This window comes from Coregonus lavaretus (assembly GCF_964263955.1).
Source record: "Coregonus lavaretus genome assembly, chromosome: 6".
Lineage (NCBI taxonomy): Eukaryota > Metazoa > Chordata > Actinopteri > Salmoniformes > Salmonidae > Coregonus > Coregonus lavaretus.
This window is the reverse complement of record NC_139993.1, coordinates 34,436,484-34,463,782: the sequence shown is the minus strand read 5'-3', so window position 1 is coordinate 34,463,782 and position 27,299 is coordinate 34,436,484. Positions and strand designations below refer to the sequence as shown.

At 45.4% G+C, this 27,299-nt stretch overlaps 1 protein-coding gene across 1 annotated transcript in view; it reads left to right on the top strand.

Moving 5' to 3' along the window:
* Nucleotides 1-27,299, top strand: part of LOC311131028 (uncharacterized protein) — a gene marked incomplete at both ends in the record, with an annotated part of 129,038 nt that overhangs the window by 99,651 nt on the left and 2,088 nt on the right. Inside the window, one exon of the mRNA XM_084163853.1 lies at nt 26,749-26,862. Within this exon, the coding sequence (XP_084019979.1) occupies nt 26,749-26,862 (114 nt within the window). The remainder of the gene's footprint in view (nt 1-26,748; nt 26,863-27,299) is intronic.

Here is a 27,299-nt window from a genome sequence, read left to right as displayed (position 1 = left end):
GAACTGATATTTCTCATTGTCTCTGGCAACAAAACAAAAGGGATTCATTTGGAGCTTTTAAAATGTAGAATAGCATTTTTCCATTATTGATTTCATGTTGTCTGTTCATTCCGTGGATGGTTATTGTGTTGTTTTGTGCTTGTGTTCAGTTTGAAATCCGACTGCAGGACTGTGTAATTGGCTTTGGCTGCCGGTGGTTTCCTTCATCTCGCGTCTGCAGCAGATAGGGTGTCTGTCTGTCTGTGGTCTCGGTCATATTAATTACAGCCAAAGACAATCAGGTTAATTGCATATTACTGCAAACCAATGACCACATTTGTACTGACTTACCACCACGCTCTCTCCAGGTGAGGCGCTGAAGGGAGGATAAGGGACGAGAGAAGAGATGTAAATAGTTACTTTCTCTTTCTCCTTCTCATTCCCTTTCTTTCTTGCAATCTGACTTTCTCTCTTTCTTCATCTACTCTTTCATCATTTTTTCCTTTTTCTACCTTTCTTTCCAGCAGGCTATACAGTAGAACTCTATGTTCCTTCCCTTTGCTTCTCCTGCTCTGTGCGATTGAGTCTTCATCAGTGATTCTTCATAGTCATTACCATCCATCATGACTTTATTACTACCAACCCAGGCGGTGTCACAAACACTGCAATAAGCAAACCTTGTTTCCTTCTGCATACAGTATAGTGGGAGGAATTATGATTTAGGCAAAACAGGGCTGTGGAATTGTAACTGAAACTGCTCGAAGGCGATCTCCAGGACTTGGATTGTATTTGCAATTATTTGGGATGTGGCGTTTAGATGCGCTACATAATGCATGGGCTCCGTTTCTGCAGGGCCGCTCAAACATTTATGAGACGAGGGGAGAGTCGCTCCGTGGAGAGAGAGAGGGAGATGGAGGGAGGTTGGGGGGGTGGGGGGCCTTGGCGGACACAGGGCCAGTTAGGGGTGTCAGGCTGGGGGATCCATAGAGGGAATGGGTCATAACCGCTCTTATATATGAATCTAATAAATCTTCTATACAGATTAAGGATCTTAATTTACCTATATTGTCACAGCAAAATAATCCTGCAGCAACAGGATTTGAACGCTTAGTCCATAATGTTGCTTGATCGGGGGTTAGGGTTTTAGCTGGCCAAAAGTAGGCTACATGAAAAGTGCAATGCTGTTAATATAACCGTGTGTTAGTGTGGGTTTTCAGTGAATTTATGTAACTCACAAAGCTCATCTGCATTTCCTGCAGTGCAGGAAACTCTCAGCAACAAAAGAGTGATCAAATGAAGATCTTATATCTGTAGGTCTCCCATATACACAGCTGTGTGTGGCCACTAGGTTGACTATCAGTGGGAACCGGTACGTCTTAGATGTAAAGTCCCCTATATGGGGACTTAAGCGGTTCTGGACCGGTTCCGACTGACATTTTGGTGTACAAAGTGTTCTGTGAACGTCATAGGGTCCCGTGTCTTATAGTGCCAGAAAGCCCGATCAGTCTGCTATCCACTCCCACTCTCTCAGCGAAGCCCACATTTGCATAGGGAATTACGTATTTTCTGGCCTTTCCAAATAAATAATCAATTTTTTCTTCCTTTGAGTGACAGAGCCCAGCCTGTGAGACGGCATATGAAAGGGGACTGTCCGTTGTATCCATCAGTACTGGTTTCTTCTCACTGTGATATTCCAAGCCGGATTTAGAGCTCTCAGTGGACGTTTAGGAGAAAATTCTCTGTCGTCAGTTATATGAAATAGTGCCAATATTGTACTGTCACTAAGTATGATCATATTTATTTAACAGTTATAAAAATGTGAATTCTTATAGTAAGTCATTTATAATTTGATTGTTACTATATTTAGAAAGTCTTGTCATTTCAAGCCCTATTGCACCACTTTTGTTGAATAGGAAAACATATATATATATCCTCCAAGGTGAGTACACCTCAGCAATAAATATATAATTAAAACTTTTATAATATATATTATAAAACAAAATTACCAGAAAGGTGAGTTCCAGACCTTTCTAAAACTATGCAACATTACCAGTTATTGTTCATGGCCATCTCATGAAAAATATTTACATTTGGGTATGTCTATTTAGGTGGAAATCTACATTTTGCCCTATCATTCAATGAAAGATCTAGAGATTCATAGTAAAATCCACCACCTGTTTAGATGTGTACAGTATACAATGTGGAACATTCAGATAGACATACACTGAATGTACAAAACATTAGGAACTCTGCTCTTTCCATGACATAGACTGACCAGGGGAAAGCTATGATCCCTTATTGATGTCACTTGTTAAATCCACTTCAATCAGTGTAGATGAAAGGGAGGAGACAGGTTAAATAAGGATTTTTAAGAGACATGGATTGTGTATGTGTGCCATTCAGAGGCTGAATGGGCAAGACAAAATATTGAAGTGACATTGAACGGGATACGGTAGTAGGTGCCAGGCGCACCAGTTTCCCGTGTGTATCAAGAATGGTCCACCACCCAAAGGCCATCCAGCCAACTTGACACAACTGTGGGAAGCATTGGAGTCAATATGGACCAGCATCCCTGTGGAACGCTTTCGACACCTTGTAGAGACTGTTCTGAGGGCAAAACGGGTGCAACTCAATATTAGGAAGATTTTCCTAGTATTTTGTACACTCAGTGTAGGACAGACTTGAGGGGTCCCTCTGATAAGGAATAATGTCAGCTCTAGTCATGGCATTTTTGTATCTGCAACACTTTGTGTGTTGCACACTCCTGGTAAACTGTCACAGATACCTACGCTATCAGACTATGGAGTCTTGTGTCTTGGCTGTATACAGTAGCTATGATCTTGTTGCTTGGCAGATTCATAAACAGAACCTCAGTCTTAGACAGTGATGGCTTTATCTGTTCTCTTCAAATGGGGTTTGTTTTGGGATGTGCCGAGGGAATGCATTAACCCTCCCACATATAGCTCTGCGCAGGGGTCAGCAAATCATTCTGATTTGAAACGAAATTGCAGTCAGGGTATTATTTTTGGTGGGCTCACTGGGCTGTCACATTGTTCTAAGAAGGATGTCTGCATAAAGAGAGGACTGGTGGTGCATTAAGGAAAACAAGAGGACTGGTGGTGCATTAAGGAAAACAAGCAGAGATTCTGTCCATCAAACCTATTTAGCCTGCAGAGAGAGAAAGAGGAATTGTTACACGCAATCCATATTATTATGGTTTGGTATGGGGCATAAACAGAGAGTGGAGTAAAGTATGAAGGAAAAGGTGGGTGATTGCCTTTAGGTATTCTGGACTTGGATAATTGTGGGGAGGGGGACATACCTTAAAGGATACGTTTTTTTTTTTTTTTACAACCATATCTCTATGTTTTATGTAAATGGCATGTTATAGAAAGGTCCAGACACCTTTTGGGGGATTTCACATGTTTTAGAGAAACAGCAAACAATTTCCTCATTCTCATTGTGTAGTATGGGGGCCCTGAAACAACATCTCCAAAAACACCCCAAAACGTACTTTTAGAAACAGCAAAACTCTCATTATAGTGATGCAGCTCTTTAGATGTTGTACACATGAAGTTGTGTCATTCCGCAATGTTATATTCCCTTTTGCACGATTGGAGCCATCTCGAGCGGTTCCATTTTCCGTGTAGCCTGCTGATACAAGTAATGAGGGTGTTGGGCCACCAGAAGAGCTTCAATACGCCTTGGCATAGATTCTACAAGTGTCTGGAACTTTCTGTGTGGAAGCACCCCATGCTTTCGACAAACAGTACTTTATATACCTCATTTAAGTGTTTCCTTTATTTTGGCAGTTACCTGTAAAATGGGAGGTATTGCTCTAGTCACAACAAAATGGAATGTAACGTTGCGGATTAAGTTCGGAATGACACAATTTCATGTGTACTAAAGACCTGCATCAGTATACTGAGAGTTTTTCAGTTTCTAAAAATCTCCTCCCATTCCTCCCCTCATCTTCTGCTCTCCACTTTTCATCTTCCTCCTTCTCCCATTCCTCCTCCTCTTCCTCATCCCCTCCTTCCTACTGATACTATACAGCAGAGCAGAGTGAGTAAACTAACCTGTCATACTATAGAGTAGCTCAGTGAACCCCTCCCTTCACAAAATAACTGACAAACAAATGCTGATGTGGGTTTAACATCCCCCCAGGTCAATTTGAAGAAAAATAAATTGAATCCCAACTTTGTGTGTCCCACTGCTGAGCAATGTCCTCCGCTAGTTTGATGCTTGACAGGAGTGTACACCTGTATTTCATTTCCCATTTCCTATGCTCTCTGTCCTCATTCTGAGAGAGAGTGAGTGATCATAATGTGAGTTTTCCCTGTCCCTCCCACTTACCCTCTCCCCATCTTTACCTCTCTCTCTTTCTCTCCCTTCCCCTGTCACTCTTTCTCCTCCTTTTTTCTCCCTCCCTCCCTCTCTCTCTTTGTCTCCCTCTCACTGTCTAGTCCCCCCATTCCTCTCTCAACCCTCCCTCTCTTCCATCTCTATCCCTCCCCCCTCTCACTGTAGTTGTTGCTCTCTCAACCTCTCCTTCCTCCAGCATGTTGTTATTTGGCAGGAAGCTGTATGGAAATTGCTCTGCACTGCAGAGATGGGGGTGAAAACAGTTCTGTAGCCCTCTAGTCCTTATTCTCCAGTAATACATTTCATTTTCTCCTCCAGACTACCTCACACTCTCACCACCCCGAACCCCTCAATTTCACCTCTACCTCTCACTCTCTCTCTCTTTTCCTGTCACAGGCAAACACAATCGCTCATATAGTACCAAAATGCAGCTATATACTCATGCATACACTCAACATCGTTCAGGCACTTTTATTCAAATGTGTGTACATACACAGTCCCACACACACGCACGCACACACACACACACACACAAAGACACAAACTCCGCTCCTGTGTCCCTGCATGCAGCTGGCGTGTACTTTAGATTATATAAAGTGTTCATGTGGATCTTACGTTGAAATAGGCCTTTAGTGCTCCCCCTCCAACCTTCTCTGACAGTTAACTAATGGACCCTGTGGGACCCTTCCTTCTACTGTCACATCAGCTCATATCATTGAGCCTGAAACATTCATGAAATCAAGGCTATTAATATAATTAGCCCATAACCTGGCCTGGTCCCTTGGCTGTGGAGCAGAGAGACAGGGTCTGGAGAGAGCTAGTCCACAGAGGGCAGCCCTTTGTGGGGGTGGGAGAGAGGGTGCACTGGGTGTAGGATGGAGCTGCCCCTAAACCTATGTTGGGTTAGTTCCATTTCAATGCAGTAAATTCAGGAAGTGAATGGTAATTTCCAAGAAGGTTGAAACCACAATGGTCAAACTCACTTTGTGTAAAGTTCAGTCACAAAGTCACCCTGTTGTTTGTGTGTGTGCGTGCCTGTGTGAGTGCGTGTGTGTGTGCGTGCATCCCTGGACATGTGTTGTGTGAGATTGATGGCTAGATTTATGTGGCTGTGCGTTGGGAGCTGAGCCTCTTTAAGGAGTGTGATTGGCTAACTCCACCTGCTGCCCACGCCTCATTACTTCACCTCTGCCTCTCGCCCTCGTCTCCCATGGCGACCTGATCACCTGACCCGCCCCAATCACCAGTCATCACCCACCTCACACACCCTTGATTGGAGCTACTCAGCCTACAATGGCCTGCTGTGTGTGTGTGTGTGTGTGTGTGTGTGTGTGTGTGTGTGTGTAGCACACGGTTACTTAACACGCTGTAAACAGACCTGGAGATTAATGACCTTTTATGGCCAGGTTCCAAGGCATCCACACACACACACACACACAAACATACATACACACAAACACACACATACAAACACACACACACGTTTTACACACCTGCGGCCGCTGCTGCTGCTTCACTGTGCTCCTTTGCAATTTACACTGCAGCCCAAGCCTCCCTGATGGCTGAGGAATGAACATGTGAGCATGATGCTGATACGGATCTGTTAGAGATGAGGGTATTGTGTTATGGTGGACGGAGGCAGTATACACTATACCGTCTGTGGAGAGAAAATGAAGTATATAGAGGCTGGCCACATATAGGCGGAACAAATTGATTTCCCATGAAGTCCGTGCATAGGGCCAGACATGCATAGTGCAGCCTTGCACAAACACAAACACACACACAAACACACACACCAGGTGTCAGTGTTTTCCCCGGGACGAGCCAGCAGAATAGAGTGGAGGCTTTCTTATCTCTACGAAAACAGCCCAGGAGGCAGAGGGAGGGAGGGAGGTAGAGAGGGAAGGAGAAAGGGAGAGCGAGAGAGAGATAGAGAGAGAGAGAGAGATTTGAAATGTCTCTATTCCTTTGAAACTTTTGTGAGTGTAATGTTTACTGTTCATTTTACTGTTTATTTCACTTTTGTTTATTTTCTATTTCACTTGCTTTGGCAATGTAAACATATGTTCCCTGTGCCAATAAAGCCCTTTGAATTGAATTGAATTGAGAGAGAGAGGTGTGCAGGGAGTAAAGAGGCCCTCCTTAATGCTGCACTAAATCACGAGAGAAGAGGGGTAAAGAAAGAGAAAGAGAGATGATGGTTAGAAAAATAGTGGTAAAGAGCACCAGCCCAAAGCCAGGTGATTTGAGGTGGAGCTGAGGTAGCTCTCAGGTGGATCAATCAGGTGTTGAAGTGGAAACATCTGTGAAAATGGCTCTGTTTAGTTATAAACTCAGTACTGTCAATCTACACTGCACAACATTTGTTAGAAACTTAACTCAAGACAAAACCATTACGTTTTCTCACTGCCGGTGATTATTCGATTGACAGGCGAGGACATTTTTTTATCATTTCCCTTTCTTCCCTTTCTTCTTTTTACTAAAGTATACCAGAAATAGCAGAGGTAGAGAATAGCCCTCCACTTCCTCCCCTGGGGAACTGTTCTACATTAAAATCAGAGTGGTATTTCTGCGTTGCTGTAGATGTATGATACAGTAGATCAGTCATGTAGAGTGGAGCTGACCCCTGGTAAAACCTGGTAATGATCACAGCTCTGGGTGGCAGCTGGAACGGTGGCTGTCAGGGAACATTTCTAAATCACTGTCCCCAAGGGGACTCAATATCCCAATGTAATGGAGGGTCTAGCTAGCTACACAGGGCTGCAGAGAGAGAGGGATAGAGGGAGACAATAAATTAGTATATTTCCCTCTCTCTCCTTTTCGACCCAATATATTGAAATGTAACTCATTTAGAACCAATTCTCTTTTACAATAACAACCTGGTTGGTGTCCATCCAGCCAGTCTCTCTAGCCAGCCAGCCAGCCAGTCTCTCTAGCCAGCCAGCCAGCCAGTGTCTCTAGCCAGCCAGCCAGCCAGTCTCTCTAGCCAGCCAGCCAGCCAGTCTCTATAGCCAGCCAGCCAGCCAGTTTCTATAGCTAGCCAGCCAGCCAGTGTCTCTGACAGCTGGTAGAGGCTTTAGGGCCCTAGGCTTCTGTTTGTGAGGGACTCTGAGATGACAACAGGACCCTGACCAGTCCTCACCTCTCAGAGAACAGGGACCAGAGATAAGCTGGCTGTCAGTGGTGAGGGCTATGTGAGGACCAGGGGGTTGACATGTTGTGACATGCTCTTCTCATTAGTTCCCACACTCCCATGTGTGTGTTGCACTAGCCCTTTCAACAGTAGCCGGGACCTGTCGGTCTGGAACACACTGTATAGCACTTTGTGACATCTGCTGATGTAAAAAGGGCTTTATAAATACATTTGATTTGATGCGTGAGTACATCCATGTGAACACAGACATAAACACTGTGATGAGGTGGTGTTGAAGAAGTCAGGCGCAGGAGGGTAAATCACAGAATAACAGGCTTTAATCCGCAAAATACAGGTTTATGCAGAAATGCATCAAACACTCTCCAGGGCACAAAACAGGCGCATTGAAAAATACAAGGCACACGGGAAAACACTCCCGTCGATAGACAATACACGAGCTCCACCGAGCTTCACAAACCTCCACAATAAACAATCACCCACACAGACAAGGAAGCAGAGGGAACACTTATACCATGACTAATGAGGGAATAAGGACCAGGTTTGTGTGATTGAAGACAAGACAAATGGAGTGATGATAAATGGATCGGCAGCAGCTAGTAAGCCGGTGATGTCGAACGCCGAAACATGCCCGAACAAGGAGGGAAGGCAGCCTCGGCGGAAGTCGTGACAAACACACACACACACACACACACACACAGACAGTGATGGTCAGAACACTGCCCTTCGATCTGCACTCCGAACATATGGGTGTTATTCATAAAAGTTTACCACCGCAGTCTGCGATAAATCACCAGCTGTTTCATTTTTTGATTGATTCATTGACTAAATTGATACATGAATCATACTCAGGATTTTAATTGAGTTTATTGTTTATGTTTTGTTATTCTCTGTATTGGAAAACAGAGGGGTATACTATGAAGCAAGCTAGATCTACTCCGAATTTTCTAAAGCTAGCCAGCTTCAACTAGCTTTCCATTCCATCCTCTGTGGCTAAATTATGCTCTCTGGTGTATTTTGAACATTGAGAGTGGGCTCCTGTGGTTGGATTGAAACAACAACAACAACATTGTGCCTCTCGGCCCCCTATAGGCTTGGTCCCAGAGGCTTCCCCTGTAAACCCCGGCATTAATCCAGCCCTAACTGTGCGTGAAGTTTGAAATACATTTGTACATTACTAAATGTGTAAGGTGAATGGTATTTTAACATTACAATTTATTTGCACAAAAAAACACACATTTGATTAATAAAATATTGAATCAGTTGTCTTCCTCAATTGAAGTGGATGATGAAGCCATTTTTCTGAGAGGGAGGGAATCTGATTTCATTGGTCCTCAACTCGCAGCTCAGACACTTCATTCAGGATAAATGTAGTTAGCCCTGAGTAAGCATGCCCCGTGCCGGTTAGATCTGAAGGATTCGTTGACATAGAAATGTACCTTGCTAAAAGGTGAGCCACTTTCGTGGTACCGGTTATCCCAAGTTGAACTCGAAGTTGATTCCTCAAACTACATTTGTAGTATAGGGCTCAGGTGTTTTAAGGCTGTTAACTTTTATGCATTACTCTGGACGTGTTAAAGCCATGTGTTATAGGGGTAAATCAAAACATGGAGCTAGGTGAGATTGAGTTTGAGTAACAACAGTTTAAATCAATAGGATTTTGAATTTAGAACTATTGAAGTCTATATTAATGAGTTACTACCGGTTTGTTTCTATGCCCGTACCCATGAATAAGCGTTTGAATCTACTGTATAAACTAAATAACATAGTTGCTTTCTGTGATGTTCACTAGCAGACATTCTTTTATGCATTAGGCTGGATCCACTTCCACCTATCAATGGTCCATTGATCTATCTATAGATTACAAGACAGACAGCCTGTGGCAATAGCACAGTACATACATACTAGTACCTCCAGTTCCTCTGTTCACACTGTTCCTCTCTATATCCAGTCACCCTTCCCCTCCCCCATACACATCCATCAGCACCAGGACACACACACTCACACACATGCATGGACGCACACTCACACTTGCACAGACTCACACATGCACACACACACTTACACAGACGCACACACACACTAGAGCCATCAACAGCTCAACAGCAGCTATTGAGCCGACATGTGGTTTGGACAAGCAATTGTTCAACAGAAAAGTATCCATTTAGGTGTGAGAGGAGGGCAGGATCGATGGTTTGGCGAGACCTAATAGCAATCAATCATCTGAGGTCCATAACTCTTACCGCTTTAGGGCTGATGGCTGATCCAGACTGGTTCTTTGTCCCCTTACATAGCTTGTGAATACATTATGATACATAGTGTGTGTGTTAGGAAGGGCACGTAAGTAAGCATTTCACTGTTAGTCTACACCTGTTGTTTACCAATTTGATTTGATTATAATACCAGGGTTGGGGTCAATTCCATTTAATTCAGTCAGTCAATTCAAGGGAGTGAAGGGAATAACTAATGTTCCAATTCAATAAATGAAAAGTGTCATTTATTTTCAATGAGGATTTCTTCAGTTCTTGAATTGGAACTTGAAATGGAATTGACCCTATCCCTGGACCAGATCTGATACGTGCTCTCCTCCTGCTCTACACTCTCCCACTCCCTGTACTCCTGTCCTAAATGCATTTTCCCCATCTGGTATTTCCAAGTTCACAGACCCTTTTTTTAACACCGTTTGATCAGGGAAATGTGTTGGCATTTATTTTCCCGCCCTGGGTCCTTTCCTGATCTGTGTTATGACTAAACAAGCTTTCAGACTCCCATATTGACAGCAGCTGAGTTACCATATCAGGACAGCAGCAGGTGTGTGTGTACCTCATTGGGCAAGCCTTAGCTTACCTTTTCTGTTTCACCACACACTCAGCGGCTGTACGTTTTGTTAGTGAAGTGTTGAATAGAGCCTTGTTATGCTCTGCTGAATCATAAGGCCATTAACAAGGACCTGCTGAGTGCAAATAATCCCATTAGGAGAACCAGGTCTCTCTTTCTCTCTCTCTGTTTCACTCTCTCTCCTTCTCTCTCCTCTCTCCCTCTCTCCCTCTCTCCCTCTCTCTTTCCATTTATTTCACTCTCTCTCCCTCCTTCCCTCTCTCTCCCTTCCCCTCTCTCTTTCTCTCTCTCTCTCGCTCCCTCTTTCTCTCCCCTCCCTCCCTCCCCCCTCCCTCCCTCCCTCCCTCCCTCCCTCCCTCCCTCTCTCTCTCTCTCTCTCTCTCTCTCTCTCTCTCTCTCCCCCTGCCATGTCTTTTTTGTCCTTCCCACCTCCCCTCTGACAATCACACTTCTCTGTGCAATCCATAAAGCACTTTTTGTTGAAAAGGCGAGACTATTCACATTTTGCAAAAGCAATTACGGGAGAGACAATCAACAGCAACAGGACGACGCATGTTCCCCTGAAAGAGGGTAATTTATCCTTCAAATGTTAAATAGTAATAAAATAAAGTCGGAGGAGATGGACGCCACTGGATTTCAATGCACTCTCTCAAACTGTCATTAGGTTGTGTTGTCAGACGGCTGCATTTTGGATCCTCTCAGGGCAATGTTTGCAGGCCTGTGGCATTTTAAGTGGGTTGCCAGTATTGCCCCGTCGCGGCCCGCCGCATATCCGATACACTTCACAGAATTTTAAGTGTCAGAAAGAATCCTTGAGAACACCTTTGTAATGATCCTTTTAAGATGCTGTCAAGTAAATTGTTATCATTACGTGTCAAGGCCAACAAATGCAATCCAGAGATGTTGACTTGCTAAAGGTGAGAGTGTTTTCGTTTCCATTCATGTGGCCGTATAAGTGTGAATGTTAACTGAGGTGGGTGATGGTTTCTTTGTTGTGGATGAGGGGTTATTTCCTGAGTGTGGTTTGACATTCTAGTAATGTCCTGTTTTATGAATGGCAGGGTGACTCTCTATGAATGCTGAGGGGGTTGATTGCCTGTTGATTACCTAGATGGGATGGTAGATACAGTAATGGCTTTCCTAGCACCTAGGTATAGTATAGTACTAGTGTCTGTGTTATGAATGGCCAACTGAGATAGAAAGTGAAGTCACTGTGCAATGCAAATCTGACCATCCATTCCACTGTTTCCAGGTGGTGTAGATTACACATTGTCTGTATTGATAGATTTAAGTAAAGTAGACTATTAGTTCTCAGGTGGACTAGTGCCTGTAGTACTGTGAGGAGCCAACTGACTTAGATGGAGTAGGTATGTCTGTATAGCACAGCATGGTAGAGAGGATGTCTGGCTGTGGTCAGTGTCTGAGAGAGAGGAGAGGAGAGAGAGAGAGAGGAGAGAGAGAGAGAGAGAGGAGAAGAGAGAGAGAGAGGAGAGGGAGAAGAGAGTGAGAGAGAGGAGAGAGAGAGAGAGAGAGAGAGAGAGAGAGAGAGAGAGAGAGAGGAGAGAGAGAGAGAGAGAGAGAGAGAGAGAGAGAGAGAGAGAGAGAGAGAGAGAGAGAGAGAGAGAGAGAGAGAGAGAGAGAGAGAGAGAGAGAGAGAGAGAGAGAGAGAGAGAGAGAGAGAGAGAGAGGAGAGAGAGAGAGAGAGAGAGAGAGAGAGAGAGAGAGAGAGAGAGAGAGAGAGGAGAGAGAGAGAGAGAGAGAGAGAGAGAGAGAAGAGAGAGAGAGAGAGAGAGAGAGAGAGAGAGAGAGAGAGAGAGAGAGAGAGAGAGAGAGAGAGAGAGAGAGAGAGAGAGAGAGAGAGAGAGAGAATTACTGTATGTGAAATATGGCCTCCCTACTCTCCCCAGACCTCGGCCAATAATGAAGTGATGACATGGTCTCTGCACGGCGGTTGCGGTGCGCTGCATCTGAGCCGTGTGTTGTGGTGGGGGATATTTCCCTAAATAAGGTCCAGGGTCCTGGGCCCACTCTGTTAAACCCATGGGTAACACACTGGGGGTGACACTGTCTGTGATAGCTCCCTGCAGGTGTGAACACCTCAGGGAGTTTGGGGAGGGTTTAGGCTCAGTCACTGTCAGAGGGATGGGGTTTTATCCCTGCTCTTTGGAGGAATGGGGTTTCCGTGACTGCCATTGCTGCAAAGGATGGGGGTTGGAGAGGGAGGATGTGTGTGTGTTATTGCTTGCTTGTGTGTGTATGGTCGCTGCGCCATACATCCTCAATGAACTTCTCGCTACCCTAACTATCCCTGCATGGCAAATGGCGTCTGTCTGCCTGTGTCACATGACTTTAAATGTTTCATCATTACAGACAGCAGCACAATTGTAGAGTAGGGAGAGTGAGTGTGTGGATGAGAGAGAGAGATGGTAGAAGTGAAAATATGCCCAGGGAACATTTTTAATGCCGGTCTCTCTGACTGAGAGAAAGTCCTTGGTCATGATATTGATCCTTTCTTCGCCTCCTTTATTAGATTCTACTCTGTGGACTCTGACTCTGAGCCCAGTGGAGAAACCTTCTGGGAATCATTGGCGTGAAGATGTTGATTGCGTCTGAGGTCTCATTTATAAAAGAGGGAGCTGTTTACTTTTTATTTGGCTCCATGTTCACAAATTCCCCGGCTGGAATTGAAAGCATAAATCTTGCCGTGGTGAAGTGGGGTTAAAATCCTTGTTGTAACGAGAGCCCATGAGGTGGGTGGAGGGGGGTGATGGAGAACAGATCAGTAGTCCCACATTTCAGGCCAAGATTTACAGTTCTGTTTGTGACCGCGCAACCCCCTTTTACAAGCCAATCACAAGACAAATAAACTCCTCTTTCTTTCGCCTTTTACAACTCTAAGTGGCCCTGATGGGGGCCAGGAGACAGAAAACAGACACATTCGGCAAATCAGCAGACTGTCTTGTGATCTGCATGTGTTACTGGTTCATTGACCAGCCAGGCTTTTGAGTACTGGGAGTTGTATCCTAAGAGAGAAAGAGTCGGGAGCTCTTTTTGCTCTTTCTAAAGCAGCACAAAGGACATTTAGGCAAGTTTTCTGGATAATGTATCAAACTGAAAACTCATGACATTATTCTTCTCCTTTCCTATATCATTTAAAGGGGTAAATGGGTATTTTGCTGTAACCTAGTGTGTAAATCACCCAAGGTGTGTTTGGTACCTACAGGCTACGTTTTCATCGTAGGAACTGTTAAACTGTGTTTTGTGCAGAAGAAACATGCTGTGGACAATTATGAGGAAATCTCAGATTTATCTCACTGGACCTAAAATGTGTTGAATTCTTAGACCCTACGGGGTGGTTCTGTGACGCCCTGTCCAGCCATCAGAGCCCTTCCCTTGTGAGTATACCTATACATTTCAGGGCTTGCAAACAGACGAGTGATCAAGTTTCTGCGAGGTGCGGCCACGCCCGTTGGACGAATGATTTTACATTTTACATTTTTAGTCATTTAGCAGACGCTCTTATCCAGAGCAACTTACAGTTAGTGAATACATATTTTTTTATATATACTGGCCCCCCGTGGGAATCGAACCCACAACCCTGGCGTTGCAAACGCCATGCTCTATCAACCGAGCTACATCCCTGCCGGCCATTCCCTCCCCTACCCTGGACGAATTGTGCGCCGCCCATGAGTCTCCCCGGTCGCGGCCGGCTGCGACAGAGCCTGGATTCGAACCAGGATCTCTAGTGGCACAGTTAGCACTGCGATGCAGTGCCTTAGACCACTGCGCCACTCAGGAGTACCAAACACAGATTGACAAAGACTTATCCTACCCAGACCGAAGAATCCTCCCAGAGGGTCGTCCTGCAGGAACGCATTCGTGACTAGTTCACAATACCTCCCAGCTGGGATGGGGGGTGCTGAGGAGTATTTCTGTCTGTAATAAAACCCTTTTGTGGGGAAAAACTCATTCTGATTGGCTGGGCCTGCGTCCGCAGTGGGTGGCCTGGCTCCCAAGTGAGTGGGCCTATGCCCTCCCAGGCCCACCAATGGCTGCCCTGACCTGCCCAGTCATGTGAAATCCACAGATTAGGATCTAATGAATTTATTTCAATTGACTGAATTCCTTCTATGAACTGTAACTCTTTGAAATGTGAAATTGTTGCATGCTGCGTTTATATTTTTGTTCAGTTATATTGTTGATGGTATTAACACTATAATGCAGGGTTCTTCAATTCCGGTCCTGGAGGGCCGAAACACCTCTGTCTTTCATCCTCTCCTTCTAATCAGGGGCTAATTCAGACCTGGGACACCAGGTGAGTGCAATTAACTACCAGGTAGAAATAAAAAACAGAAGTGTTTCAGCCCTCCAGGACCGGAATTGAAGAACCCTGCTATAATGGTTAATGATAACTACTGATATAGTTAATTCAAGGTATCTCTTAATGGTGCCCCTCATAGATTAATTTGGTAGGATAACCAAAATAATCAAACAAATCCTATCAATTAATTATTTCAGTAATTAATCAGTAAATGATCTTGAAATGAATTAGCCCAAAGTCAGAACACCCTCCAGAACTGGTAATGGCAAGCAAAAAGTGGGCTGGTGCCTGTCTCTGGACCTGAATAGGGAAACAGTGTCACTGGCACTCACACCCCATGGGGGGGGGGGGACGACTGGGACTGGACTGGCCAAGACTGCTCTCACTCCTTCTCTCTCTTTCTCTCTCTCTGGCAATTTCACACCCATCTCATTTGGGCTGAGACTGCACATTTGTCAATGGAACACCGGCCCAGTTTGTCTGGCTTCTCTCCCTCGCTCTCTCTTCCTCTCTCCCTCTCTCTCCTCTGCCAGCTGATGAACGAACTTCACAATCCTCCAACCGGGTGCTCTCTGGGTCCTTGGGAACAGAGCGTAGCTTCTAGGCTTCCAGAACTGCCTGTGTTGTCCTGGGGAGGAAGCCAGAGAAGGCTAGGCAGTAGCCACCCTCCACCGCCCTCCACCTGCTCTGGCTACAGTTTATGCCCAATTAGCCAGCTGGGCTGGGTGGACACTGAGTGGCCACTGAATGGGCTCTCTGGCTGCTCTCTGCTCTCCCCAGTTATGTCTGCTGTGTCTGAAGCAGGATGAGATGGAGGGGAGACACTCCAGAGGCCGGCCCAGCAGTGTGTTTATATTTCTGCTTTGTTATTGTTAAGAGTCGAGTGCTGTACTGTATGGGGGTCAGAGTGAGCTGAGCCAAGCCAAGTCTACGATGAAGGATTGTGCTATCACGGTACATTCTGCTCAGTGGCGGACGGTGCCGTTTAAGATGAGGGAGGATAATATATTTTTTTTATGAACATGGCCTTATTTCTATTACAGTATATTGGATGACTGTCATTTAAATTCCATTCACCCAGCTCAATGTAACATTGATAGGTTTAGGCTACTACATGATACTCAAATTTTCCATGTACCAATCATGAGGTTGCTACAACCAAGCCTATGAATGAAAGTTTACAATGTAGGTGCACAGGTCAAGATAATTTTGAGTTATCAAGGTGCCAGACAGTGACACATTCAATACCGCCTTGCACACTCTTTCCTGCATCTAGCTGATCTAGGGTGTAATCATTAGTCCAACAGTTGCAAATTAGAGTTTCTATTGGACAAATTCAGGTATGTTTATCCCCGTTTTGTTCCGTTTGCTTTCGTTTTAAGAAATGTTTTTCAACAGAATCGGCGCAATGAATACACCACTGATCACACACAAACACAGTTCACTTTCATAGCAGCCACATAGAAATACAAACAGCTCGTTGTATATATAATTCCTTCTCACATCTATCTACGCACTCCTCCTCGCACCTTTTCCCTTCGCTTGTGGACTTCAGTGCACGACACATCAGCTGTCTGTGACAAGGCGAAAAAACCTTTCCAAGCCAAACCTTTCATATCATGACCGCTAACCGCTACACAGTTTAGCAGTTACACTGGCGTGCAATAAATTAATAAAACCAAAAGCTTACCTTGACTTGGAAGAGTTCCAGTGTTGGATAGCCATAGCAAGCTAGCTAACATAGCATCCCTCTCTGTTTGAGACAGTTGAGTAGGCAAAACTAGCTAGCTGCATTCGATGCTAGCTAAGAAAGTGAATGTGAAAAGATATATACTACGACTTTATTTTGGAAGAAATGTATTTGTTTAAAACTGTTCAACTATTGTCTTTCTCTTTGAGTCAACTACTCACCACATGTTATGCACTACAGTGCTAGCTAGCTGTATCTTATGCTTTCAGTACTAAATTAATTATCTGATTCTTTGATTGGGTGGACAACATATCAGTTCATTCTGCAAGAGCTCTGATAGGTTGGAGGACGTCCTCCGGAAGTTGTCATAATTACTGTGTAAGTCTATGGAAGGGGGTGAGAACCATGAACCTCCTAGGTTTTGTATTGAAGTCAATGTACCCAGAGGAGAACAGAAGCTAGCTGTCCTCCGGCTACACCATTATGCTACCCTACAGAACGCTGCTGAGGCTACTGTAGACCTTCATTGCAAAACAGTGTGTTTTTATCAATTATTTGATGACGTGAATATATTTAGTATAGTTTTATCTAAAAAGGATAACTTTTTTAATGTTTCATTATAAAACATTTTAAAAATGAAATTCAGTGAGGGGGATGGTCCTCGCCTTCCTCCTCTTAGGAGCCTCCACTGATTCTGCTGCATAGTCAGCTGAATGAAGAAAGGCTGTAAGAGGAGTATAGGTCTAGAAGAGGAGTAGAGGTAGCCTGACTACCCATCCACATTGCTCCGGCCAAACGCCCTGCCCACTAGCATTTCTTCTCCACTATGAGTATGGATTTTGCTTTCCTACCCAACGTCTTGTAGAATGCAAACCCATTCTGACCGTTCTGATTGGTCCACAAAACCGATGGGTTGGGCCAGAACCGGCCTACACGAATAATGAATCACGTCATTGGCTTTGATACTCTGATTGTTTATTGACGATCCAATCGCTGATGAATTTGTTTTGTACAACACCCCTCATTTTGACATGTGCACAAACAACTTCTAGTATGGCAGTTTCAGACTGCATGTATAGAGCGATCGATAGAGCAGCGGAATTTAATTCAGGATGAGTCATCATGCAAGAGTAGAGGAGGAAGTGATGAAGAAATCCTCTAGGGCACTGGTTCTCAAACCTCTCCTCGGAGACACTTAAACATTTCACAATTTTGTTTTAGCTCTGAACTAGCTCACCTGATTCATTTAAAGGCTTGATGATTAGTTGACACTAGCTCTCAAATAGATCAAATACATGGTACAGCTGGGGGTTCCAGAGTAGAGGTTTGAGAAACACTGCTCTAAGGTGTCAAATAATGTATTATAGTTAGGGTTATCACCCTCAATAGGGATGGATGAGTGGCCGGCTTTCAACTCTTCGGTACTAGACAGTATCACACTTCCTGATTACAAGAGAAAAATTGCAGTACCAAAGAACCCAGCTGGGAGCCATGCTACAGTCATTTCCAAAATTATTTGCACTCACCCTTCAAATCAAAATCAAATCGGTTGCGTTATTGGTCACGTACACAGATTAGCAGGTGTTATGGCGGTTTCAACTAAATGCTTCTGTTCCTAGTTCCTATCAATTCATTAGGCCATAATCTATGGATTTCACATGACTGGGAATACAGATATGCATCTGTTGGTCACAGATACCTTTAAAAAAAAGGTAGGGTGGTGAATCAGAAAACCAGTCAGTATCTGGTGTGACCACCATTTGCCTCATGCAGCGTGACACATCTCCTTCGCATAGAATTGATCAGGCTGTTGATTGTGGCCTGTGGAATGCTGTCCCACTTCTCATTAATGGCTGTGTGAAGTGGCTGGATATTGGCGGGAACTGGAACACGCTGTCATACACGTTGATCCAGAGCATCCCAAACATGCTCAATGGGTGACATGTCTGGTGAGTATGCAGGCCATGGAGGAACTGGGACATTTTCAGGTTCCAGGTATTGTGTACAGATCCTTGTGACATGGGGCCGTGCATTATCATGCTGAAACATGAGGTGATGGCGGCGGATGAATGGCACGACAATGGGCCTCAGGATCTCGTCACGGTATCTCTGTGCATTCAAGTTTCCATCGATAAAATGCAATTGTGTTTGTTGTCTGCAGCTTATGCCTGCCCATACCATAACCCACCGCCACCATGGGGCAAACAGTTCACAACGTTGACATCAGCAAACCACTCGCCCACACAATGCCATAAACCTGGTCTGCGGTTGTTAGGCCAGTTGGACGTACTGCCAAATTCTCTAAAACGACGTTGGCACGACAATGTGTTTCTTATGGTAGAAAAATTAACATTCAGTTCTCTGGCAACGGCTCTGGTGGACATTCCTGCAGTGAGCATGCCAATTGCACGCTCCCTCAAAACTTGAGACATCTGTGGCATTGTGTTGTGTGACAAAACTGCACATTTTAGAGTGGCCTTTTATTGTCCCCAGAACAAGGTGCACCTGTGTAATGATCATGCTGTTTAATCAGCTTCTTGATATGCCACACCTGTCAGGTGGATGGATTATCTTGGCAAATTAGAAATGTTAATTAACAGGGATGCACAAAATTTCAGAGAAATAAGCTTTTTGTGCGTATGGAAAATGTCTGTGATCTTTTATTTCAGCTCATGAAACATGGGACCAACACTACATGTTGTGTTTATATTTTTGCACAGTGTACATAGGGCAGCAATCCCTAAGGTGCAGGGTTGAGTACCCAGTGGTAGCCGGTTATTGACAGTGACTGAGAGGCAGAGTAGGGTACTGGGCGAAGGAGGTCTAGTGGTGACTGTTTAACAGTCTGATGGCCTGTGGATAGAAGCTGTTTCTCAGTCTCTCGGCCCCAGCTTTGATGCACCTGTACTATCTCCACCTTCTAGATGGTGGCTGGATGAACAGGCCGTAACTCGGGTGGCTGAGGTCCTTGATGATCCTCTTGGCCTTCCTGTGACACCGGGTGCTGTAGATGTCCTGGTGGGCAGGCAGTGTGCCCCCGATGGTGCGTTGGGCTGACCGCGCCAGCCATGTGGTTGCGGATGGTGAAATTGTCGTAACAGGCGGTGATACAGCCCGACAGGATGCTCTCAATGGTGCATCTGTAGAAGTTTGTGATGGTCTTAGGGGCCAAGCCAAATTTCTTAAGCCGCCATTCTCATCGACGGGGCTGTAGTGGAACAGGTTGAGAGCTTCAAGTTCCTTGGTGTCCACATCACCAATGAACTATCATGGTCCAAACACACCAAGACAGTCGTGAAGAGGGCACGACAAAGCCTATTCCCCCTCAGGAGACTGAAAAGATTCGGCATGGGTCCTCAGATACTCAAAGAATTCTACAGCTGCACCATCGAGAGCATCCTGACTGGTTGCATCACCGCCTGGTATGGCAACTGCTTGGCCTCAGATCGCAAGGCACTACAGAGGGTAGTGCGTACGGCCCAGTACATCACTGGGGCCAAGCTTCCTGCCATCCAGGACCTCTATACCAGGCGGTGTCAGAGGAAGGCCCTCAAAATTGTCAAAGACTCCAGCCACCCTAGTCATAGACTGTTCTCTCTGCTACCGCACGGCAAGCGGTACCGGAGTGCCAAGTCTAGGTCCAAAAGACTTCTCAACAGCTTCTACCCCCAAGCCATAAGACTCCTGAACAGCTAATCATGGCTACCCGGACTATTTGCACTGCCCCCCCACCCCATCCTTTTACGCTGCTGCTACTCTGTTAATTATTTATGCATAGTCACTTTAACTCTACCCACATGTACATATTACTTCAACTACCTCAACTAGCCGGTGCCCCCGCACACTCTTTTTTTCTCAACACTTTTTTTGTTGTTGTTTTATTTATTTATTTATTAAAAATAAATGCACTGTTGGTTAAGGGCTGTAAGTAAGCATTTCACTGTAATGTCTGCACCTGTTGTATTCGGCGCATGTGGCCAATAAAATTTGATTTGATTTGAAGAGGCGCTGTTGCGCCTTTTTCACTACGCTGTCGGTGTGAAGGGACCATTTCAGGACCTCAGTGATGTGCACATCGAGGAACTTTTGACCATCTCCACTGCAGCCCCTTCGATGTGGATGGGGGCGTGCTCTCTCTGCTGTCTCCTGTAGTCTACGATCAGCTCCTTCATTTTGTTGATGTTGAGGGAGGGGTTCAGACTCAGGTCCCTGAGCTTAGATGAGCTTGAAGGGCACTCTGATGTTGAAAGCTGAGCTGTAGTCGATTAACAGCATTCTTACATAGGTATTCCTGAAGTCCAGGTGGGATAGGGCAGTGTGCAGTGCGATGGCGATTGCGTCGTCTGGGGATCTGTTGTAGTGGCTCTAGGGTGTCAGGCAAGATGGAGGTGATAAGGTCCTTAACCCGCCTCTCAAAGCACTTCATGATTACAGAAGTGCCATGGGGGCGATAGTAATTTAGTTAAGTTACAGTACCTTCACTTTCTTGGGTACAGGAATGATGGTGGACATCTTGAAGCAAGTGTGGACAACAGACTGGGATAGTGAGAGATTGAATACGTCCGTAAACACTCCAGCCACTGCACATGCTCTGAGGATGCAGCTTGGGATGCCATCTGGGCCAGCAGCCCTGCGAGGGTTAACATACTTAAATGTCTTACTTACGTTGGCCATGAAGATCGGAAGCACACGTGAGCGGTGGGGCCTATATCGGCAGCTCGGTGTTGTTTTCCTCGAAGTGGGCGAAGAAGGTGTTTAGCTTGTCCCAGAGCGAGGCGTCGTTGTCTGCAACGTGGCTGGCTTTCCATTTACATTACATTTTAGTCATTTAGCAGACGCTCTTATCCAGAGCGACTTACAGGAGCAATTAGGGTTAAGTGCCTTGCTCAAGGGCACATTTACGTCATTTAGTAGACGCTCTTATCCAGAGCGACTTACAAATTGGTGCATTCACCCTATAGCCAGTGGGATAACCACTTTATTTTTTTATTTTTTAATTATTATTTTTTATTTTTTTGGGGGGGGGGTAGAAGGATTAATTTATCCTATCCCAGGTATTCCTTAAAGAGGTGGGGTTTCAAATGTCTCCGGAAGGTGGTGAGTGACTCCGCTGTCCTGGCGTCGTGAGGGAGCTTGTTCCACCATTGGGGTGCCAGAGCAGCGAACAGTTTTGACTGGGCTGAGCGGGAACTATGCTTCCGCAGAGGAAGGGGAGCCAGCAGGCCAGAGGTGGATGAACGCAATGCCCTCGTTTGGGTGTAGGGACTGATCAGAGCCTGAAGGTACGGAGGTGCCGTTCCCCTCACTGCTCCATAGGCAAGCACCATGGTCTTGTAACGGATGCGAGCTTCAACTGGAAGCCAGTGGAGTGTGCGGAGGAGGGGGGTGACGTGAGAGAACTTGGGAAGGTTGAACACCAGACGGGCTGCGGCATTCTGGATGAGTTGTAGGGGTTTAATGTCACAGGCAGGGAGGCCAGCCAACAGCGAGTTGCAGTAGTCCAGACGGGAGATGACAAGTGCCTGGATTAGGACCTGTGCCGCTTCCTGTGTAAGGCAGGGTCGTACTCTCCGAATGTTGTAGAGCATGAACCTGCAGGATCGGGTCACCGCCTTGATGTTAGCGGAGAACGACAGGGTGTTGTCCAGGGTCACGCCAAGGCTCTTCGCACTCTGGGAGGAGGACACAACGGAGTTGTCAACCGTGATGGCGAGATCATGGAACGGGCAGTCCTTCCCCGGGAGGAAGAGCAGCTCCGTCTTGCCAGGGTTCAGCTTGAGGTGGTGATCCGTCATCCATACTGATATGTCTGCCAGACATGCAGAGATGCGATTCGCCACCTGGTTATCAGAAGGGGGAAAGGAGAAGATTAGTTGTGTATCGTCAGCGTAGCAATGATAGGAGAGGCCATGTGAGGATATGACAGAGCCAAGTGACTTGGTGTATAGGGAGAATAGGAGAGGGCCTAGAACTGAGCCCTGGGGGACACCAGTGGTGAGAGCACGTGGTGCGGAGACAGCTTCTCGCCACGCCACTTGGTAGGAGCGACCGGTCAGGTAGGACGCAATCCAGGAGTGAGCCGCGCCGGAGATGCCCAGCTCGGAGAGGGTGGAGAGGAGGATCTGATGGTTCACAGTATCAAAGGCAGCAGACAGGTCTAGAAGGACAAGAGCAGAGGAGAGAGAGTTATTGTCTGGAGTCCCTGCCACATTGCAACTCCACTTTGTCTCTATACTGACATTTTGCCTCTTTTATTGCCTTATGGAGGTCATAGTTGGTATTTTTGTCCATGTCCATGTTCCCAGTTACAGTGCTGTGGTTAAATGCGGTGGTTCGCGCTTTCAGTTTTGCGCAAATGTTGCCATTTATCTACGGTTTCTGGTTTGGTAAAGATGAGCAAAAAATACTTTATAAACATATATTTTTGAGACACTTATCTTTTTGAGAATTTTATGATTTGCTTGTTAAACAAAATCTCTTTCTCTGAGAAATTGTATTAGTATAAAACAATTAAATGTTCCTTTTTTTTGTGCATAATATACTATATATACAAACGTATGTGGACACCCCTTCAAATTAGTGGATTCAGCTATTTCAGCCACACCCGTTGCTGACAAGTGTATAAAATCGAGCACACAGCCATGCAATCTCCATAGACAAATATTGGCAGTAGAATGGCCTGTCTGAAGAGCTCAGTGACTTTCAACGTGGCACCGTCATAGGATGCCACCTTTCCAACAAATCAGTTCGTCAAATTTCTGCCCTTCTAGAGCTGCCCGGGTCAACTGTAAGTCCTGTTATTGTGAAGTGGAAATGTATAGGAGCAAGAACGGCTCAGCCGTGAAGTGGTAGGCCACACAAGCTCACAAAACGGGACCGCCAAGTGCTGAAGCGCGTAGCGCGTAAAAATCATAGCCGCACACAAGCCTAAGATCACCATACGCTGGTGTGGTGTAAAGCTCGCCGCCATTGGACTCTGGAGCAGTGGAAATGTGTTCTCTGGATTGATGAATCACGCTCTACCATCTGGCAGTCCGACGGACGAATCTGGGATTGGCGGATGCCAGGAGATGCTACCTGCCTCAATGCATAGTGCCAACTGTAAAGTTTGGTGGAGGAGGAATAATGGTCTGTGGCTGTTTTTCATGGTTCGGTCGAGGCCCCTTAGTTCCAGTGAAGGGAAATCTTAACGCTACAGCACATAATGACATTCTAGACGATTCTGTGGTTCCAACTTTGTGGCAACAGTTTGGGGAAGGCCCTTTCCTGTTTCAGCATGAAAATGCCCCTGTGCACAAAGCGAGGTCCATATAGAAATATTTTTTCCAAGAACGCTGTGGAAGAACTTTACTGGCCTGCACAGAGCCCTGACCTCAACCCAATTGAACACCTTTTGTATGAATTGGAACACCGACTGTGAGCTAGGCCTAATCACCCAACATCATTGCCCAACCTCACTAATGCTCTTGTGGCTGAATGGAAGCAAGTCCCCGCAGCAATGTTCCAACATCTAGTGGAAAGCCTTCCCAGAAGAGTGGAGGCTGTTATAGCAGCAAAGGGGGGACCAACTCCATATTAATGCCCATGATTTTGGAATGAGATGTTCGACGAGCAGGTGTCCACATCAAGGGTGACAATCATTTTGGAGGTGACTGTATATATACAGTACAGTACCAGTAAGAGCCGCCATACTTCTCTGGACAGAATGTGCACTGTAGGAATCCCTCCCTCCTGATCTGTTGATTCATCGTCTAGACATGGCAGGCCGTCCCAGTGTGGATTCCTGCCTCTCCTCTTCTCTCCACCACAAGCTGCTTTTATCCAACATGCTTCGCTTCACTATCAAATCCCTGTAATCCAACAGAGGGACTCACCATCTTCCACACTCTTACAGACTCTTCAAGACTCAGAGAACTATAAAAAGCGTGATTGCTGTTTTACCCGATACCCTTTTCCTTCCCCCTCGCCCGGGCCCCCAAGATACACTCAGATGTTCTGAGGGCAAAGGATGCTGGGATACCAGCTGTGGTTTTAATGATTTTACCCCCAGGCCTCAGATCAGAAGTGAGAGAAATATAATTCCGACTCTACATAGAGAGGAGAGCCATGACCTCAAAACGCCTCCGCAAAGTGTGCGTGTGTGTGCGCGTACGTGCGTAAGAGCGCATGCTTTCCTGGTAAACTTTATGAGTTTGTTTACCTGTATCATAGGTACCTGCAGCAATTTTGCATAAATATAGTATGTACAGTGAGGGAAAAAAGTATTTGATCCCCTGCTGATTTTGTACGTTTGCCCACTGACAAAGATATGATCAGTCTATAATTTTAATGGTAGGTTTATTTGAACAGTGAGAGACAGAATAACAACAAAATAATCCAGAAAAACGCATGTCAAAAAAGTTATAAATTGATTTGCATTTTAATGAGGGAAATAAGTATTTGACCCCCTCTCAATCAGAAAGATTTCTGGCTCCCAGGTGTCTTTTATACAGGTAACGAGCTGAGATTAGGAGCACACTCTTAAAGGGAGTGCTCCTAATCTCAGCTTGTTACCTGTATAAAAGACACCTGTCCACAGAAGCAATCAATCAGTCAGATTCTAAACTCTCCACCATGGCCAAGACCAAAGAGCTCTCCAAGGATGTCAGGGACAAGATTGTAGACCTACACAAGGCTGGAATGGGCTACAAGACCATCGCCAAGCAGCTTGGTGCGATTATTCGCAAATGGAAGAAACACAAAAGAACTGTCAATCTCCCTCGGCCTGGGGCTCCATGCAAGATCTCACCTCGTGGAGTTGCAATGATCATGAGAACAGTGAGGAATCAGCCCAGAACTACACGGGAGGATCTTGTCAATGATCTCAAGGCAGCTGGGACCATAGTCACCAAGAAATCAATTGGTAACACACTACGCCGTGAAGGACTGAAATCCTGCAGCGCCCGCAAGGTCCCCCTGCTCAAGAAAGCACATATACAGGCCCGTCTGAAGTTTGCCAATGAACATCTGAATGATTCAGAGGAGAACTGGGTGAAAGTGTTGTGGTCAGATGAGACCAAAATTGAGCTCTTTGGCATCAACTCAACTCGCCGTGTTTGGAGGAGGAAGAATGCTGCCTATGACCCCAAGAACACCATCCCCACCGTCAAACATGGAGGTGGAGACATTATGCTTTGGGGGTGTATTTCTGCTAAGGGAACAGGACAACTTCACCGCATCAAAGGGATGATGGACGGGGCCATGTACCGTCAAATCTTGGGTGAGAACCTCCTTCCCTCAGCCAAGGCATTGAAAAAGGGTTGTGGATGGGTATTCAGGCATGACAATGGCCCAAAACACACGGCCAAGGCAACAAAGGAGTGGCTCAAGAAGAGGCACATTAAGGTCCTGGAGTGGCCTAGCCAGTCTCCAGACCTTAATCCCATAGAAAATCTGTGGAGGGAGCTGAAGGTTCGAGTTGCCAAAAATTAGCCTCGAAACCTTAATGACTTGGAGAAGATCTGCAAAGAGGAGTGGGACAAAATCCCTCCTGAGATGTGTGCAAACCTGGTGGCCATCTACAAGAAACGTATGACCTCCGTGATTGCCAACAAGGGTTTTGCCACCAAGTACTAAGTCATGTTTTGCAGAGGGGTCAAATACGTATTTCCCTCATTAAAATGCAAATCAATTTATAACATTTTTGACATGCGTTCTTCTGGATTTTTTTGTTGTTATTCTGTCTCTCACTGTTCAAAAAAACCTACCATTAAAATTATAGACTGATCATGTCTTTGTCAGTGGGCAAACGTACAAAATCAGCAGGGGATCAAATACTTTTTTCCCTCACTGTATGTGTCAGTAGAAATCTATACATATTCATTCTAGCATGATTGTGTGGGTGTAAATATCTAAATATCAAACAAATCAAACTGCCTCCTCCCTGGATCCTCTCCCTGCCAGTGGAGCGTAATACCTGTCCAGTTTTGACAGCAGAGTATAAAGCACATCCTGCATACGCATCACAATTAGCATCAAGCGCTCCACTGCTTCTCCACCCACTTATTGATGGACTGCTGAATCAATGCTTTTAATTACAACTCCTCTAAACAGCTCAGATCTCTCAGAAAAGTTAGATCTCTGTTGGTTCCCTGGTCGGTTTGGTAAGTGATAGTGACAGGCGATTTGTGCCATGTCCAGTGACTGGTGTTGTAACTGATCCTGTCTCCTTGTGTATCCTTGTCTCCTGGTGTCTCCTTGGTCGTATTAATTAGGACATGCAACGCTTTAAAACGTTTTGTAACAGAAAACGAAAATGAATGTTTCTCATTATACAAGTCTAGGTGGTCCCTCCCTGTTTCAGTCTGTTTTCTTTAGATTGGTGCCTAATGAGCACGTCCCTTGTGTCTCCTTTTCCCCTGACAGACATTGACGACTGCCAGTCCAACCCGTGTCAGAACGGAGGCACCTGTATCGATGAGATCAACTCCTTCGTGTGCCTGTGTCTGCCTAGCTACGGTGGAGCCACGTGTGAGAAAGGTAACGTTTTATCACATAACACCTCTGTCATTAAATCACATCCCTGGGGAAAGGAGGAAGTGGTTGAAATGTATCAGTGCAGAAGCTTATGACAGAACATCTGCGCTCAGCTGGAGCCCTTCAAAGAGGAAGAATCCTAAGTAGGTATGAATGCAGCAACACCACTTCAAAAATTCTAAACGTTTTTTGGCTCTTCCATTACATGAAAGCAAGTCTAGGAAAGATAGCCAGCCACGTAGCCCTCAAACAGAATTGTCTGGAAATGACAATACTTTAGACGGAGGATTCTTTGAAGCACTGACAGAAAGACAGAGTGATAAAGGAAAGAGAGAAAAATAAAAATAAATAAAAAGGGAGAGAGAATAAGCTATACAGTTGGTCCATAAATAGAGCTGGACAGTGGGCTAATGCATATTTACCACAGTAGAACCTCAACC